At 49.6% G+C, this 19,319-nt stretch overlaps 1 protein-coding gene across 3 annotated transcripts in view; it reads left to right on the forward strand.

Annotated features, from left to right (window-relative positions):
• Window positions 1-4,025: 4,025 nt before the first annotated feature.
• LOC146431121 (rho GTPase-activating protein 7-like) overlaps window positions 4,026-19,319 on the forward strand; it is a 52,003-nt gene continuing 36,709 nt past the window's right edge. For 2 of the 3 annotated variants that reach the window (XR_014854859.1, XR_014854864.1), the window contains exon 1: window positions 4,026-4,148. Coding sequence is in view for 1 of the 3 variants with exons in the window: in XM_085073428.1 (XP_084929554.1) it covers window positions 4,142-4,148 (7 nt within the window). In the remaining 2 variants the exon portion in view is untranslated. The remainder of the gene's footprint in view (window positions 4,149-19,319) is intronic. The other variant, XM_085073428.1, reaches the window with a different exon arrangement.

Genomic DNA, 19,319 nt, shown 5'->3' on the forward strand with positions numbered 1-19,319 from the left:
AAGAATTAAATTTTATACTTTTTCTTTAGCTGGAATTTTGTAGACACTCTAAAACATGACAGTGTCAGTCAGCCACACAGCACCCAAGAGCCTCTTCTCAAGACACCTAAGTCACTTTCAGAGCTTCATTTTTGCTGCTTACAGGAACTTGTGAACTTGAACCTGAGTGGTTTTTCAGGAAGCCTTTCTAGGATGTCAGACATCATATTTCTCTGTGTCCAGCCACCTTCCCACAAGCCTTGCACCCCGAGGTCTCCAGCTGTGCCCTAGCATGTGCAGAGGTGGGCAGAGCACCCTGGGGCTGCGTGGGGATGGGGATGGGGCTGGGCTGGGGCTGGCAGGTGTGGGGCTGTGCAGGGACCCTGTGGTGGCCACTGGGCACAGGAACAGCACTGAGCTGTTCCTCCTCTCTGCTGCATGGTCCCCAGCTGGGATCTGGCAGCATCCCAGCCAGGGCAACAGTAATAAATGCTCCAGTGACAGAAAATGGCTTTCCAGGTTCTTTTTCTTTTAAGCAGCTCGGTGGGCTGTGCATGGCTCTTTCCACCTGGGGCTTGTGTTCATCTCACAGAGACAGGAGGTTTTGTAGCAGCATTTAGAGCTGCCAGTCTCTGGCCAGCTGGGTGTCCCTCTCCACATCCCTGGGAGAGTGCTCAAAATGAGTAAAGGTATTTCTCTTTTCCCTGAGCCCACATGCACTTTGCTTGTTATGAGCAGACCTTTCAGAAGTGCCAAGGGGCTGGATTGTTATTGTAAACATCCCTGTTCCTCTGTCAGCAAGGACCAAGTTACCCTTTGGGCTGAGGCTCTCTTCCAGCTTACAGCTAGGATGGAGCAAAGAGGCTGTCAGATTAACTGGGGACTTTCAGTGGGGGAACAGGACATTGGGAATTGCTTTTATGTACCAGAGCTATGATTTTTGCGCCTCTGAGATCCTCAAACCACTTTGAAAATTCTAGATTAAATTGGAGTGTGCTGGTCGTGCCTCTGGGCTTTTGCACTGAGCTGAACAGCAGCACAAAGCCAGTCACTGCTGGCAGCAGGGGGTTCGTCCCGTGTGGGTACAGGATGTGTTGGTCAGCAGGAGTGCCAAGCATGGCTGTTCCTGAGGAGCTGAGGAACACAAGTCCTGCCAGGTGGAGGTCTCTTTCCTCTGGTGTGAATGATGTGAGTAAGGCTCAGCACCATCAGGGAGCCTTTGGAGCTGAGCTGTGAGGAATGTCTTCATAAGGACAAGGGACAGAGCCATGGGTGGTATTTGCCACCCTCCACCAGGTGCAAGAGCCTTAATACTGTTGCCTTTTTCAGCCTAGAAATGAAACTCGAGATAATTTTAGTATAGTAGGTAATATAAACATGGATTTTTACTGGAGCTCCAGGGGTACTTATGGAAGAATATCCACAAAAGCCCCTGGAGCTTAGGGAAAAGTAGGGAGTAGGGAAATTTACTGGGAAGGTTACAAATATATGAAAGGAAAAAGGCAAAAATCACTCCGGCATCAATACTGCTGCTGCTTGGTTTGCCACCAAGCAAACTTTGAAAGACTCTGTGAGGTGACAGGATGCCCAAAATGCTGGTGTGGTTTGTGTGCACCAACTCCAGGTGACCTCCTGGAGGAGCTGGCAAAGGTTGGCTACTTTTTCAACAGCTGATGCCATTGCTCCTGGACTGCTGTGCTCAGTTCAAACATCACAGTTCAGGAAAGAACTTGGTAAAGTGGATAATGCTTCCACTGGAGACTGCATAGATCCAGCTGCTGGGTCCTGTGGTTCCTTCTGGCCAGGTGGTGTCCAGCAATGGCAGGGGGGAGCAGCAGGAGCCTGCAGTGCTTCTGCACTGGGCTGGCACTTGGGTGGGTGCAGAAACTCTCAGCACTTGGAGGAGCCCTGCAAGGGCTTTAAACCTTATTAAACTTTTATTAAAGGAATTTATTTAGTGCTTATTAAAGAAAAGACAAAATGGTCATGTTTTCCTGGTGCTCTTTCTGGTTCTCTTTGCACCTCTGAAGCCATCATTTGCCCTGGGCAGCCAGATGGCCACCAGCTGCCCCGCTGCCTGCATGGCTTGTGCTCGCTCGCTGCAAGCTGCACACAAATGTCCTGCTCTCTCTTTGTAAACAGGCTAAAAATACCGTGGTGCTGCTCCTCGGAGGGCCTGCGAGTTCAGAGAGGCTGGGAAGGAAGCCGGGGTCAGGCAGCCTCGGGGGAGCAGGCGTCACACGGAGGCACAGAGCCACAGGATGGTTCTGCAGCACTGCACCAGTGGGGCTGCAGGACACAGGGACAGCACTGCACCCGTGGGGCTGCAGGACACAGGGACAGCACAGCACCAGTGGGGCTGCAGCACACAGGGATAGCATGGCTGTCCTTCTGAGCCAGCGCTGCCAGGCCTCCTCACATCAGTGTTCATGGGGTGAGCGGGCAGATGTGACTTGGAATGCCCCAGGGCTCTGTGCTCCTATGGTGAAGAGAAGTTTTTGTCTTCTCTGTACGATTTCTGTGCTAGGTTATGATGCAGGGAGCAGTGTCCTGCAGACCACTGGCTTCTCCAGGCACTGCCACCGCAGCCAGCTGGGGTGACACGGTCCCTGTGCTGCCCTGTGAGAGGCTTGTGTCTCCACATCCTCTGGGAAAGGAAGTCAGAAAAGCCTATTCCTTCAGACATCCTATTTCAGAAGGCATCAGAAGCTAATTTCTGTTCTCACCACACCCGTGTACCTCCTTAAGGGATGTGACTGTCCTAACCACGCCCTGGTCAGAGTGACCAGGACCTGATTCTGAATGTCCCCCTCCAGTGACACAGAAGTGTGTTCCAACCAGAAACCTCAGCAGTGGTAGCAAAATTTCAGTTTGATTCAGATGTGTTGTAGGCATTAAGACCTGGGATATTCTTGGATTTTCTGTCATTAGTGCTTAACCCTGTTAGCTGGTGTGAGACTGTGTGGCACAGAGGGAATCAACAGTGAGCACCAGTGCCCTGCCAGGCATCCCTGGGTGCTGTGAGTGCTGAAAACACACACCAGGGCTCAGCACTGCTCTCGCAGCAATGACAGCTGTGTCTCTGCTATTGTACCCTATCTGCTTTCCCCATCTCCATCTCTCCAGTGCACTGTAAATTTCAAGTCCCCAGCGTGCGCTGTGGCAGTGGGAGCCAGGGCTGGGCTGTGGGAGCTGCCTGCTTCTGGGCAGTGCAGTCACAGACAATGAGGGAATCATTCCAGAGCTGAATAAATGCACTTCATGGACAATAAACACCTTAAAGTCCAAACACACCACTGGCATCCTCTGCCTGCCCCAAAACCAAAGAGAACCCCAAGCTACACAGCACTCGGGGGAGCTGGCATGAAGGTGGCTGCTGCTTTCCATGCAGCCACTGCTGCTGTGGCAGGGCTTGGCCGCCTCACCTTATGGACAATTCACTGCGAGGGAAATTCAAACTGCCATCAGCTGCCTCTTCTCCAGACAGAATGAATTCCATAGAGACATTGTTTTAAAGAAAACAACCTTTGCTGTGCAAAAGAGTTTCAGTCTAAGAGAGTTCTGGTGCAAAAGCACTGGATTTATCATGCTTTCCCCACTCTCTGTGGCAGAGCTGGAGCAGTGTCAGGGTGGTGCTCGCCTTGCAGCACTGAGCAGTGCTTTGCACTGAGCTCACTCAGCTGGGCCGTGCTCCAGCTCATCGAGGATTTCTCACTGATGGAACTGGAGTGCTTCGAGTACCTCTGTGTGCTCCGTTCCTCTCCATCCTGCAGCTGATTTAAACTGTGTGCATCCCATATTTATCCTGCCAGTATTCCTTGGTGGGACCCATGCCTCCCACACCTCTGGCACTGCCAAACACGATCCCAGATGCTGCTGTGGGGTGGCAGTGGCCCAGGCTGCTGCTGAATGCCGAGGGGGACAGAGAGGAAGCGGCTGTCAGAGCCTGGCGGGATGTGCAGAGCGGCTGCAAGGAGCTGTGACCGAGCTGCTCTTTCCCAGGGAGGATTCTCCACCCCGTCCTGGGTGGGATCTCAGCCGTCCTGCTTAAAGCCGAGCAGATGGGTTGGAGTTCAGCTGCCCCAGGCAGGACTTGCTCGCTTGCAGGGACACAGGAGTGAGTTCTGCACAGGACAGTGACCCGCTGCAGTTGCCTCTCCCCATGGAAGGTAGGAGGAGGTTTGTTTTCTTTCCTTGGTTATTCTATTTCTTTAAGGTTTTTAAACCAGAAATTAAACTAGAATGTTATTCTTCAGAAAACAAGGCATGAACTCAGGAGGGACAGCAAAGGTGTGGGTCTGGCTGTTCCCTCCTGGGATGTGCTGCTTCTGTTTGGGCTCACCTAATAGAAAACAGGGAGCTTTTCTGTGATATATTTTGTTTTGAATTCAGAACAAAAAATTGAGTTACTAGAAGTTTTGAGGTCTAACACTTCAGCATCTGCAAGTCCCACAGTGGGCACTTGGTGGTCCAGCACAGCTTTCTCTGGAGGGAGGCCATGTGGCACAGAAGGTCCCTGCCTGGCAAAGGTTTATCCTCTTGAGGAGAGCAGCCACCCAGCTGCTTCCTAGGGATCACCAGAATCCTCAGGGCTCCCACAGGAGTCTGGTCCCTGCAGTGTGAGCACAGCCAGGGCAGGGCAGGGCTTTCCCATAAGGACTGAGTGGGGTGGTGAGGCTGGGAAAACAGCACTAGTGGGGCCACTGTCTGTGGGGACAGCATGTTAACCCTCCAGCTCAGAGGAGTCACCCTGAGCAATAATTTTTCCTGAAAAGCAATAGCAAAAGTGCTCTGTTTTGTGGGAGGAAAGCAGGCGAAAGGGGAGTTTTGGGGCAGTGCCAGAGTGCCAGAGCCTGCAGCAGTGTGGGGCTGCTGTCACCCAGCTCAGCAGGGGCTGGACAGGCAGTGCTGCTGCTCCAGGTCTCTGTGCTCAGCTGAGCTCCACGTCCCACCCGTGCTCCCCAGGCTGGTTTGTGTCTCAGATGGTTCAACCCTTTGGTTGCTCTTGCTCCTGCTGTGCCCAGCTCCCTTCACCAGGGCTGGAGCTCCCCGACAGCATCCCCAGCCCCTGGGAGCTGGTGCCCCATGCTGGGCCAGTCCTGGGTTTTCTCTGGACCCCAACTGGGCCAGCCCCAGCTGCTGCCGCCTTTGCCAAAGGCTTGCTTTGTAATGCTGAGAAAATCCTACAGCAGCTCTGACAGCTCTGTAGGAGGGTATTAGGTGTCTGCGTGTCAGAAGGTGGCCTTTATTTTATTGCTTCATGTAAAATATTTTGTATTCTCTGGGCAGGAGAGCGAAGTGTTGCAGTGAATGTTTTCAGAAAGGGAATTAGTGTCATGTTGTCCCTTCCCAGCGATGCTCCCCTGTCAGACAAACCCCAGGGCCATGGCTGCCCAGCCTCATCAGCAGCTCTGCTCTCTCATGGATCTTGGAGAACTGTTTGCCAGGACCACAACTGGGAATAGTGCTGCATTTCTTGTCCTATGCCTCTATATAAAATAAATCAAGCTGAGTTTTCAACCCTCTGTTTGCTGATGCTCTCTGGCCAAGTTTCGAGTCAATTTATTTCTCATTGCTCTGTGTCACCCTGGCAATGCGCCGAGCACGGGGACTGGGGAGAAACACAATTAGTTTGCTGAATTTCAGGCCAGGGCTGAGCATCCATTTGTTGGTACACACAGGTCTCCCAGGCAGTAGTAAAGGTGTACTTTTGAAGGTAGGAAATTCCTTGTGTTTTGGAAATGACTAAATTGTTGCCATAAGCTGAGAGTCATTGGACAGGAATAGGCTGTGTATTCACCATCAGACCATGGTGCCCTGAAGTGCTGATAAAATTACCACTGTGGAAGTGACCAGAGGGGTGCTGGTGGAGGGCAGGAGGGGCTGAACCACAGGAGGGACCCTCCTTTATCGTGACTGCTGTGACTGGGGGCACTGGGCAGGGAGAAGCCACCATCCAGCTGTGGGCTCATTCCCTGGTGACAGCTGCTGGCAGAGCCAGCAGGGATGCCAGGCATGCAGCCCAGCCTGAGGTGGGCAGCAGGGTCACCCAGCAGTACCCACAGGGCTGGGCAGTACTGGGGAAGCTGCTGGGCTGCTGCAGAGGGTCAGCTGGGGCTGCTGGGGTGAGCACTTCTGGCATGAGCAAGGGCCACCCCTGTCCCCAGCACTCACCCTGTGGCCACAGAGCTATTAAGAAATGGGGAGCTGTTTCTGGGAGAGTTTTTGTGTGGATTGCTGTTCTTTTTGATACAAATTTTCTGTTTCAGCTTCTGAAGTTCACCATTTAGGAACACTTCCAGGGTTAACATTATCTGACATCTGCCAAAAGCCCTGGCCTTCCAAAAAATCTGACACCTGCCAAAAACTGGTCCAGCGAGCCTTGTGCAGCAGGGGGCTGAGCACTCACACTGCTTGCTGTTCCCATCCCTCCTCCATCTCATCCTGCTTCCCTCAGTGCTCCTGGGAAAAGGCAGGACCTGGAGCTGTTGGAAGGAATGTTTGTGTGGGAAGGGAACTTGGCTTCTCTGGTGAATAAATCATATAGAATATGTAAGCGTTTTGTGCATCAGACGAAGCTTTATGGAAGGCAGATCCAAAGGAGAGGCCCTGCTGACAGCTCAGGGTTTTACTGTGGTGCCTTCTGCAGCCTGGGCAGCACTCGTGGCTCTCAGCCTGCTGCAGGCACCGTAAGCCCCTGGACAGGATTGGTGCTGCACACCATTCCAGCTTCCCAGGCTCTGACACTGCAGACCTTGCTGTTGTTTCCCTCACCCTCCAGGAGCAGGGAATTTGTGGGGGTCAGGTCTGTAGTGGGTGCACAGAGGGTGCTTGTGTGAGGAGGCTGCCGCTCATGTGCTGCACAGCAGCTTCCCACTGTCCTGCCCAGCTCTGAACTCTCACACAGGAATGAGGATCTTCTTGAAATGTGACCTTTTTTCTCAGTTTTACTCCCCATATTTGGTATCTGTTTGTCCCTTCTTTCACAAAGCAGCCCAGTAATCAGATGACATCCCTGACTCATGCTGCCTTGTGTATGATGGGGCCTTTCTACTTATTAGAAAAAGCCTATTGATTTAATTTCTGCATCATTATTCAGCTAATATGGAATATGACACTGATGGTGGTGCATGAAATCAAACAGAGTCTGAAAAAAAGGGTGAAGTATTAAATAAACCTTTCCAAAGGATGGGGAGGAGGTGGAGGTGAATGTGTAATAAGGGTACAGGGTGCTGTGTCTGCTGCTCCACCTCTCTGCTTGTACAAAGGCTGTGTGCCCCTGGCTCAGGACAATGTTGGCAAGGCCACCTGAGCTGGTCAAACAGCAGCACTGGTCACTGCTGGAGGACACTGGTTGACAGCCATGTCAGATATGGCCCAAATGCACACCAAGGATGGTCCCTGTCACCTGCACACCCTGGCCTAAGCTGCCATATATACTCTCATATGTACACACATGAACATACAACACTACACGGAAATACAGGTCTGGGTGTACAGAGGCACCTGAAGAGCATTTAATGCAGCAAACCTGTGTGGGCTGGCTGGCTGGGAGCTGTGAGAAGGGCCTGTCAGACACAGCTTTCCCTGGGCTCTGGGGTAACTTGCCACTAGATGTCACAGTGTGCTTGAGTTTGCAGGGACCAGGAATGACACTTGTGCTGGGGTCCCCCAACCAACCCTTCCTGAGCAGGGCAAAACTGCTCCCTAAAGCCCCTCTGTTGGACTGAAACACACAAATCACCTCTGTCTGTCTGCTCTTGTCTTTCAGAGCATTCTGGAAACATTCCTAGCTTTGATGTGTCACTCAGCAACGTCTGAGAGACCAACAGGTGACTGGAGAGGTTCACCTGGGGCCAGTCCAGGGGGTGACCCTGGTGGGACCTGCCCTTGCAGGCACCCAGTGCTCCCCCTGCAGCAAATGTCAGACTCTCGTTAGCCTCAGGGGATGCAGCTGCAGCTCACTGTCTGTGTCCCCAAGCTCTTGCTCTAAGGGGGACAAGTTTTGCCGTCGGTCCCAGCACAAGGCAAATGGAGTCACTCACACAGCTGCCTGGGGCTGACCTCTGCCTAAACCATCTCAAAGGGATATTTATAGGCACACAGGAAGCCATGCCAGACCTTGCACTTCCTCTCCCATCCGAGCTGAATTTTTAACCAGCTCAGTAGCACAGGGAGCATTAATTCTGTGTGTTTTTCCACTGAGCATTGTGGTGAGCAGTGGTGGAATGCACACCTGCTTCGGGCAGGCTGATGATGGGATAGGTAAGTCATCTTCTGAACTTGTTACAGCTCTGTAAAAACTTTGTATATTATTAAAACACTGGAAGTGTATTGGAGTGCAAAGCATTTGCTGAATAACTAAAGCAATGACAGCATTTAAAACCTCCTGTTTGAAGTGGTTTATGCACAGACCCAGACCGGCCAGGCCACCCCACCTAGGGCACCCAGGCAGTCCTGGGGTGAAGTGCAGCTGTTGAATTAATGATGGCATCACTCTGTGGCTTTCCCTCACCACCAAAATCAAGCATGGCTTTGCCAGTCTAAGACTAAACAAATGACACAGCCAGGGATGTGCCATGGGATTCTTTCCTTGTGTTCTGTGGCAGCTCTGCTCTTGAGATCAGGATGTGCCCAGCCTGAGCAGGGATACTGTGCTCTGGATGCTGTGCAGCCTGCAGAGCAGCTCCCTGGCTGCTCCCTGTGCACAGGGCTGGGCACAGCCTGGCAGTGAGGGAGGGGAGCAGGGCTGTGCTCTGGGTGTGCAGAGGGGAGCCTGTGCCCCCCGATCCTGGAGAGGTGTAAGCAGCAGCTGCTGGGCTGTGTCAGAGCTGAACTGCCCAGGCCATGAGCAGGGTGCTCTCCCTGCCACAGACACGATGGATGGGCTGTGCTGCAAGCCTCTGGCTAGTCATTTTCACCACATGAATCCTCCTGACCAACAACACACCATCGTTTTCCTTTGTCTGGGATTGCCTTTCCTCCCTTCCTTGGCACCAGTCCAGAGTATCTACAAATCTTACTTAGTCACTGCTACTGACTGTGCCTTAATATCAGGAGTCTCTCAAAATGCTCCATGTGCTGCTTTTTCCTTAGAGAAGGAGAGCTGAGCACACTGTCATTCCCTCCCAGCTGCAGTACCATCCCAGCAGAAGGTGCCTGAGCAGAGCTGGGTGCTCCCCAGAGGAGAAGGATTTGCTGTGCAGCCCAGTTTCAGCTCTGGGGAGATGCTGTACCCTCACAGCATTCCATAAAAATATCCCCACAACCTGGCTCCCTCTCCAAGCAGCCAGGGCCACGTGAGGCCACCTGCTCAAGCCCCAAAGACACCACAGAATGCTCCTTCCTGGAGGTACCTGTGGCACAGGAGGGTGGCATTACAGATTCCCTGCTCTAGGAAAGTGCTGGGACTTGAACAGCAACTCTTTGAGAAAAACTCCCAACATTAAAAAAATTAACATAAATCTAATTTTCTGCAGTTATCACCAATCTCGGATTAATTCTGCAGCATGACCAAACTGCTGCCAGACCCCACACTAGTATGTTAAATATGTACCAATGTATGCATTGAATGTGATTTCCGGACACTGAGGGCTTCTGGAGGAGAGTGAGATAAGGGCGTGCTGGGAGGCAGCTGCCCAAGAGCTCTGCAGGAGCAATTTGTGGGCTCAGACACATGCCGGGCCCTGAGCTTCGCTTCACTTGTTGGGTTTTTTCGCTCTTTTTCTGCCCTGTCACCCTCAGGTGTGTCAGCGGTCAATTTGCACCAGCCAAGGAGCTGGATCTGGAGCCTGGCCAGTAAACCTCTGCACAGGAAGCCCAGGGCAGCGTGGCTGTTAGCCCAGCTCTGGGGCTGCAGGGCAGATCTCTGCTGTCCTACAGACAGAGGGTTTGCAGAGGCTTTGGCACTGCTTCACTCCCTCCCTGGCGCTGTGTGGATACTCCTGGAAGTGAAGTGCATTAGCTTCTCCACCTCCTGAAGGCAGAACCAGCTTTTCCCTGTTTATCCCACTTGCTGTTGGCTGGGAATGCAGCACAGGCTCGTGCTGTGTTCCGAGGGGTGAGTGCAGTGCCCAGGGCTGGGATCTGCTGTGCAGGGAGCTCTGCAGTGCCTGCAGCGAGCAAGGTGCCTCCTCATTGGTCCTGGCCTCTGCTGCAGAGCTGCCCAGCTCCTGACCCTCCGAACAGGGAATTTGTGTCTAAATGCCCTGTGTGTGATGCTGCTGAGGCAGCACTGCTGTCCCAAGGAGAGCAGCTGGCTCCTGGCAGTGGGCAGTGCCCTGTGCTCCATCCAGCACCCCACGAGTGTCCGTGGGTCCGGCAGTGGGGCTGGGCTGGAGTGCAAGCATAGAGCAGCTCCTGGGGCAGAGAGCTTGTCCAGCTCAGGGGAACATAAATTCCTCCCTGGGGCCTTTGCTGGAAGCAGCTGGAGGCAGGGATTGTGATGCCTCTGCCCCAGGGGCTGCACTTGCCCAGCTGAGGGCAGGGATGATGGATGCCCCACACCCTGCAGGTCTCCAAGTGGGAAAACCCCTCAAACCCTTCTGCTCCCAACGACAGTGCATAGCAGAGGAGCTGCCTGATATCTGCCTGAAGTAAGGACCTGGCTCAGCACCAAACCATTTGAATCAGTGGGCATTTTTCCCTTGCTGGGCACAGCCAGCTGATGAGAAGCTGGGATCCATCCCCACAGGCAGGTAGGGCAGGGAGCTGGAATGAGGGGCAGCTGGGTGTGAACAGAAAGGACTTGGCCTGGGATCCCAAGGCTGCTGAGCCTTTCAAGGCAACCATCAGTGCTCCCAGGCAGAGCCCACGTGCATCCCAAGGTATGGGATCCACCCTCAGCTTGTCCTGGAGCCACCGCAGCAGCTGGCACAGGAGGGATCTGCTGCTGCCAGGAGAAGGAGCACACGATGTTCAGGGAGGAGAGGTCAGGTCTCTTCCTGTTTAGATGTTTGCAAAAAAATGCTTGAGCATTTTGGTGGAAAAATGACTGAGGGAACCATCCAAATTAGGAAACAGGAAATACTGCACTAGCATAAATATAATTTTGACAGCTGAAAGGAGAGGCAAGTGGTTGCCAGGTAGGGCTGGTGAGCACTCTGCTGGGCCAGCAGCTGGTGGGGAAGTGCAGCAGCCAAGGGGCAAATTCCCAGTGCCAGGAACAGGGGCACAGCTACCCAGCAGTGCCATGCCAGGTGCCAGAGCCACCAGCTGTCCTTCACCTTGGGTCTCCCAGCATTGTGCCAGCAGTCAGCGAGATGTGTCCTTCAAGTGGAGGACTCCTCGTGTCTCCAGCTGTGGGTATGCTGAAACTAAGGCACTAAAATCAGAATTTTTATGGGGTATAAATAGCAGCAGACTTCCCTGTGCCAAGTTACCTGTGTGATATTAGCTGTTCAGCTCTCATGTCAGCCCTGCTCTTGACTCTCTCCCCTTCAGCAGATCACTGAAGCTCCCCAAGCCCCTTTCTAGCCATATGTTAAGTTGATGTAATGCTGCTTCTAAGTCTGTGCAATTACTCAATTACTCCTGCATCTGATTGCAGGTAATATGCCCTCAGGGCTTTGGTTCCGTTTTGCCCACTGATTTTTGCTGTGTGACCTTGAGAACCACATGAAATATACTTTCAATACTCAAAGGAATTTTGCTCATTTATGCCCATGATCATGCTATCCAAACTCCTACTCTGCTCCCAACTTTGCAAGCAGTGTGTGCTTGTTATTTATTGCAAAATTTAGGGATAGAAGCTAACCTAAAATACAAAAGAGATCTGGGGGCCTATGTTTCATTCAAATTCACCTCAAGCGAGTTTCAATGGAGCTTGAAGAGCCTAAGAAATGTAGATATTTCTGAAAATGTCACCCTAGCTCTACCTGCAGGCTCTGACATTCCACAGACACCTGAATTACTCAGGCGAGCTACCCTTGCTGATCCAACCTGATGGCTGTAGAGCTGGCAGCGCATTAAATATGCACATTTTTAATGTCTGCTCATGCTGGAGGGGGAGAACTCCTCAAAGTGAAAACTGCTGTGCATTCAAATGGGTTCTTCCTCAAAACTGAGACAGGTCTGCTCAACCTCAAGCTGAGTAATAAAAGCTATCCCTTGCTACTGGGGGACAATTTGGAGGGGCTGTGGGGTGCTGCTTTCTTGTTCCATGCACTGGAGGGCTGAGCTATGGAGCCAAGGAATGGTGTCTGTTTGCAGAAAGGTCTGTTGGAAAAAATGAGTGGCCAGTGAAGTGTGGACAGAGCTTCTCCTGTCGCTGGGGTTGACCCCTGACTGTGGTGGCAAAAGGTTTTGAGAGTTTTCTCTCGTTTGTGTTTGTAGAAGGAACAATTGTGGCTTTTTCTTTAGCTTGGTTGGAAGATGGCTGTGAAATAGCATGGATGAGAAGAAAACCTGTTTTCTGGATATTTTAAGAACTCGTGCCTTGGTTTTCTGTGTATGTTCATTAAGAGTAAATGAGACTTGGAAAAACAGCCAGTATGGATTTACCCTGGGAGCATTCTGGGAATAAGCACACAAAAATAACCCTTTGCTAAAAATGTTCTTTGCAACCCCACCCTTCAGGAGTGATGTTGCCTGCAGTGACCCCAGCCTGGACAGCACTGGCAGAGCAGGGCTGAACTTCAGCTCTGGTTCACACTCAGCAGCTCCTTTTCACAGTGCAAACAGCTCCCTGGAGCCAGGGCTGAATTACTGAGGAACCACATAGCAGAGTAAGGATTGCAAGGGTCTGGCTGCCTGTCACCCCAACCCAGTGAGAGCCATGGGCTGGGGACAGGACATTGGGGTGACAGCAGCAGCAGGATTTGCTCCCCACTTGTAGTGCCAAGAAGCGAAACTGCAGCATGAGCTGCAGGTAACACCAGCACAGCACACCTGAGCACAGGAGCTCTGCTGGGCAGGTTGGCTCTGTGAACGTGTGAAGTGCTTCACACTCCTTGCCTGGTGAAACAACACTGGAATAGTGGGATGTGGAATTGCTACAAATGCTGCAGCTCCTGCACACAAGCCTCAAACCACAGAAACAGTCACCCAACATCAGTGAGGATGAGGGCAGGGATAGGCTTGAATGCTTTAAACAAGTAAAGCTACAGACCTCAGCTGTGCTCTGATTATTTTCTTTGAATTTTCTTCCTTTCCACTGCTTTTTTTATACTGAGACATAAATAATCTTAAATTCCAGATCACCCATGGGTCCAAAATTTAGCTGTAACAGGGACTTCTGCCAACTTTTACAAAAGGATTTTGCTAACATGAAAGAAAATAACTCATACATAATAAACACTCCTCCTGACCCACGTTATCCTTTTGCATTTAAGGTCAAACATTTCTGAAAGGAGGGGGGGGGGAAAAAAGATAAAGGAGATGCAGAGAGTCAGCTGCAACAACAAACCCAACCCCTGCATGAAGGTCCTTCCATCAGGGCTGTTCACAGCTGCCACTACATTTTTTCCTTGGCCTGAATAATGTAAATACTGGGCTGGGGAGTGCTTTCCTTTACACTGGTGTAAATCTAGGCTGGAGCTCCAGCCTTGACCTGGCCATGCACACACTTTATCCTGGGCACCCTGCCCTCGGGGAAGGGGAGCTGCTTCCTCAGAGGAGCTCGCCATCCTTTGATGCTCGCTGCTGTGTTGAATAAAGGGCTAAATTCCTCTTGTTTCTTGAAATAAACTTGCAAACCCCTTGACCTTCCTGAGCTGGAGGAATATGTTTACAGATTGTTTAATTCCATTTGTCTTCCTGAGCGTGTGAGAGGGACAGCAGTGTGGTTGAGGGAAGGGGAGCTGTGCTGAGTGACCAGCCTCTTTGGATACCAGAGCAAGACACTGATTAATCCCCTATGCTCTGCAGGGTACAGCCATTCCCATTGCTTTTTGGAGGAGGCAGGAAAGGAATTATTACATGGAATCCCCTGTAATTTTGCTTTATATAAAGTTCATGACACAGCAGTATAATCTTTTGTGTTTTGTTATCTATTCTCACGACATCTTCCAGGACACCAGTGCTTGTGGACTCCTGGAAAAATATCAGGAGGTAATTCTGCAGCAGCAGCTCTTTTCTAGTGTTACACCATCTGAACACATCTCCTTTAAACTTTGATCGAAGTCAGGGAGGCCAGGAGAAACAAAGTTTATCAGAAGACAAGAGCAAATCACAAGGAGGGGAGGTTACTGACGTACCTAAATTAAAGTGTAGAGTTTTATTTAAAGGCTGTAGAAGCTGGAAGAAGCTCTTTAAGACAGAAACCATCTTTTCTCTGAGGCCTGGGAGGCACTGGGAGGCCTCATGGGTGTCATCACCAGGTACTTGTAATAATGTCACTATTTCCAGGAGTCTTGGCACGAGCAGCATGGCAGGAGAGGAATTGTGAAGGGTAGCTGACTGAGGATAATGGATAGTAGGATGAAATTGAGAGGAAAAACTTAATTGGAATTAACTAGCTGAGAAAAGCCTCTTGATCTGTCAGACAGTGAAATTGCCTCCCAGGAGCAATAGTATAGTCTCAACCACGTGGGCATTTAAAGCCAGTCTAATGTCTATGATTCCCTGAGTTAACTGGAGTATCTCAATAATTGGAACTGACACAAAGATTTATCTTCTTTGATTGACTAGCTTTCATAGAGGCTCATCTCTTTGTGGTGCTGCACAGAGCTTTCAGGGCAGCTGTTTGCACTTAAACTGCCAGGAGCTGACAGTGTGTATCCATTTCAGCTCTTCAAACGTGTTCTTTGAAAAAACACTTAAATGGCTGGAATAGACAGTACTGATCAGTCTGCAGGAAAATGGAGCATCCTTACCTGAGGCTCAGTGCTATAAATCTCCCTGTGCCAGTGCTGGGCCATCCTAGAGCAGCAGAGCCATTTAGGGGCATTACTGCCAAACGCCCAATCAACCTGAAAAATAGGGCTGATTTGGCTGAGGCAATAAAAGGAAAAGGTGTTTTGCCAAATGTATAAAAACAAATGGTTGGTATTTCAGCGGTTACAGCGGAGTAGGATTAATCATACTGAGATGATGGAAATGATCTCCCATGCTCATTTTTTCTGAATTTCAGAAGAGAGAGTGTGTGGCTGGCCTGAAGGGTGAGGTCCTGTAAGGGCTTTTGTGTTTGGGTTTGCCCATTCATTCATTCCCCTGCTGTGTGACCTTGTGCATAGCTCCTCTCTCACTTTGCCTTCTCCCATTCAGCAAAGCTCTTCAGAGAAACACCTTCCCCTGTATTCTGGTCCTCTCTGAAGTGTGCAGGTACAGCCTGGGGAACCAAGAAGCCTCTTTTGCTATGGAGAAGTACAGCATGTTGGAAATCAGAATTGATGGAAATATTAACTCCCAAGCTGATTAGTGTGTGAGATTTATGGAGTGGGGATAACCACATCAGGTTGGACACAAGAGAGGAGCAAGCTGCTGCTGCTGCCAGACATGAAATGCCCTTGGCCTCTGCTGGTGGCAGCACCAGAACCAGCTTCAGGTCACAGCTTGTGGCTGCCACTTGATGCTGTAGGAGGTCTGACTCACAGCCTGAGTGCTCAGCTTGGAACCACAGCCTGGCCCAGCTCAGCAGCCTGCAGGCATGCATTTCTGAGGAGAATTACACAACCCCAGTCTGCAGGGACAGAAGCCAGAGCAGCACTGAGGGCTCTCCTGCAGGTTTCCTTTCAGCTCCAGTCGAGAGCCACAGCTCCACTCTCCCTCCAGTGTCTGCCCCACCTGGAAAAAGGTGCCCTTTCTGTGCCCTGAGACTTCTGTAATGCTTCACACTGGCTGAAGTCTTGCTCTGCCATTAAGGCTCTCAGGTCACTAAACCTTTCAGGTTCTCAGTGCTCAGCTGGTTCCTCCACTGGCCACAGCCACCGCTGCCTAATCGACCTAGTTAGGGAAATTAATGTAAATTAAATAGGCTCATGTTCTGCCTGGTAATGCTGGCAGGTATATGAAGATAAAATTCTGATTTAATTTTTAAGAGTAACTGGTTATAAAGGGGTTTGCATCTCACTGGAGCACAGTTTTTCAAACTGCTCCTTCTTTTTCAAACTGCTCCTTCTTTTTCAAACTACTCCTTCTTTTTCAAACTACTCTTTCTTCTGCTGTGAAAAGTTTAGATTAAATATATCTATACAGAGCCAGGGAGAAAAGAAATTGAAAATAAAAAGTGGAAATAAGGGAGGCAGTTGATAGTAAATACTTATTTAAAGATTGGGTGAAAAAAGAGAAAAAAAAAAAAAGAGAAAAGGGAAAGAGTAACAATACACTTTGAGAAATTGACTTTGGGTAACATGCAAAGCCAGAGCTGATTGGTACCACAAGAGTTTCACATGAATGTATGTTCCTTATTACACTCTTCTATTAAGTCTCTTAAGTCCCTCAATTGTTTGTGAAGTCTCCTCAGGAGATCATCTGTTCTGCTGAGCTGGACTGTCTCCGCATGTGGGCCCTGTGGTTATCAAATAAAATCATTTTCTCAGAGCACAAGCCCCTCCAGCCCAGAAGGGCCCTCCTGCAGCAGCTGGGGCTGGGCAGGGTGTGGCACAGAGCCCTTGAGCTGTACATGGACCAGACATGACCCACATGGGCCAAACATGACCCACATGGACCAATGCAGCCCTGGTGGCCGCCAGAGTGTCCTGGGTCAGGCCCTGCTCTTCAAACACAGCCATGGGGGAGCAGTGAGCATCCTCTGTCCTTGCTGACCACTTGGCTTGGAGGGCTTCACTCCTGCCCCACCATTCCCAGGCTGCTTTCACACACCTGTTCTCCTTCCAAAAGTCCTTGAAGAGCACTGGCCTCAAACTGCCAGCTTGTCTTACAAGCCACAAATCCTGCTGCTTTCTCGTGTTGTGCAAGAGTGCAAATAAATATTAGTTGTAAAATGATTCAGTCTTTATGAAACCCAGCTAGACCGTTTGGCTTTTAATGGCATCAGCCCCGAATTACACGTCTGGACTAGACACAGTGCAGAGATTAATTTCCTTTAATTTGTTCCAGAGTAACTCACAATTTAATTTAACTGAGCAGTTCCTTGTTCTCTTATTCTGGAATGATGGATTGTGAAATGCACTCCTTTAAATTAATCCAGACACTTGATTTTTGTCAGCAGAGTAATCTTTGTCAGCGGTATGCTAAGTATGCTTTTAAAAGGTATGGTGAATATGAATGATATGCACTTGGTTGATGATTTAAGTGTTTACACTTTCCAAACATTGCAGAAAAAACAAATATGGCTTAGCTGCATTTTTTAAATAACCTTTCAGAAGTGATCATTCAAGTAACATCAAAAGGACTTAAATGGATTTCTAAATTTGATGGTACATGTGAGGGCAACTCCCTTGTCATCAGAGAGCCATGATTTTGAAATGGGGCTGAGCAAAGCTTAGACTATTTATGATTGCAGGGCTTCCATAGATCACAGAGAAAGATTTCTATTGGAGCCATTAATGGTAAAATATTTCATGTGGGTGCTGTCACTGCTTACGCTGGCTTGATGTTGCAACAGAGCACTGTCCTTTCTTTTTTTTTTTTTTCCCTTTTGCTGTTTTTTCTTCTTAAAGATGAAGTGAAGCATTTCTGGAAAAAAGAGCCTGTGTATGAATATTTGTATTTCTATATGGCCTCCTTTAGAAGAACTGCACAAAGTTATAGTGAAGTTGAGTGAGTGATATTGATGCAAACCAACCCATCATGTCCTATCAGCCCAGGCACTCCCTCACTCTCTATTATCAGAGGTAAGGACTATCTGAATGCCACAGCCAGAAACTGCACAGCATTCCTGTGTCCAGCTGGAACCCGACAAGAATAGTTATTCTTAAATGTGGGGAGACAAGGCAAAGCCTCCTGTCACAGAAAAATGTGGCAGTGCTTTGTAAGCAAAGGTAAATGTCCCTAAACTTAGCAACACGTGAGCTGCAGCACACACCCACCCATTCATTCTCACAAGGGTTACACCTACAGAGAAGGGCAAACCCAACTTCTGGCCTTGGCTCAGATCTGGGTTCCCACTTTGTGTGTAGTGGCAGCATGTGGGAAAGGATGTTTGAAATCCTTATATTCTCTCCCATATAGAGATGGTGTCTTCTCTGCTAAATAGTTTTAGATCTCACTGAGATAGTATTCAAAATAATAGGTCAAGATGTTTGCAGAAAGTAAGAAATTGCTTTTCTGCAGGGCAAAACTTACAGGTGTTTACATGTGCTGACATCCTAATATTGACAGGAAAATGTGTTTTTTTCTTGGTCCTTCTAAAGCCTTTTACATAGGGAATGCATGCTTGACTTCTTACCTTCCCTATGTACTAATATGTACCTTGTACCTTCCAGACCTAACTGTACTCCCAGTCTACGACATTTCCCCCAAGTCATGCTGTGGGTACTTGGCAAGCAAAGGAAATGCATCTGTGTTTCCTACCAGTCTGACCTTCGTCCCCTCTAGCCACCACTGCTTACAAAAGGAGGTGAAGGTTTGCAATGTGCTTCATACTCCTGGCCAGCTCTCTCTCAAGACAACATTGTCATGACCTGTCAGCCAAGCCATCCCAGGAAAATTGTTTGGCTCAGTAAAGGGGTTGTGTTATGCCTGGACACACACCAGAAAGGATGCAGCCTCCCATCACAGGTAGGCTGGCAGCAAGCTTTGCTCCAGTCTTGAGCAAGGACTGGGTGCTTCTGAAAGGTGGAGTGAGATAAAGCACATCAAGGTCTGTCAATATGAAGTGCTTTTATGAACAGGTTTTATTGGTTTGGCTGCTTCAGTGTCAGTATTTCTATTTTGAACATCTTAGCAGCAATCTTCTTCAATTTCAGAATGTGTGAAATACTCTTCTGTTGAGTTTTGAACGTCTGTTACAGCTGAGTAGTAAAATAACCCACCCAAGTAGTAAAATAAGCCATGCAAAGGTTTTAAGAACCAGGCTTAGAACCAAGCTTTCCTGGCCTTGCTCCTTTTTCAAAGCAGAAGTTGATTATTGAATTGGTTTGCAGTATTGCCTGGATAGTGGCTGCCTTTACACTCATCACCTGGTAGTGGAGGTCTTGTGGAGATGTTATGGAAGATCCAGACATGCATCCCAAATGTGCATTAAATTAGAACTAAAATCCAATTGGCTTTTGTCTTCACACTGCTGTGGGACAGGAGCACTGGCTCAGTGAGTCTCCAGACTTGGGCTCACAGCCTTTGTCAGACAGCAAAGGTTTGTTAGCCAGAATGGGTGCTGTCAGCTCCTCCAAGAGAGGATTCAGGAGTGTCTGAGAGACACCACAGATATGACAGGACCAAAAACTGGATATTGATGTCTTCAGTAGTGACTTTGGGTTCTTCGCTATCCCCTAAAATCG

Source organism: Lichenostomus cassidix, chromosome 13, assembly GCF_008360975.1.
Source record: "Lichenostomus cassidix isolate B80296 chromosome 13, HeHo_3.0, whole genome shotgun sequence".
NCBI lineage: Eukaryota > Metazoa > Chordata > Aves > Passeriformes > Meliphagidae > Lichenostomus > Lichenostomus cassidix.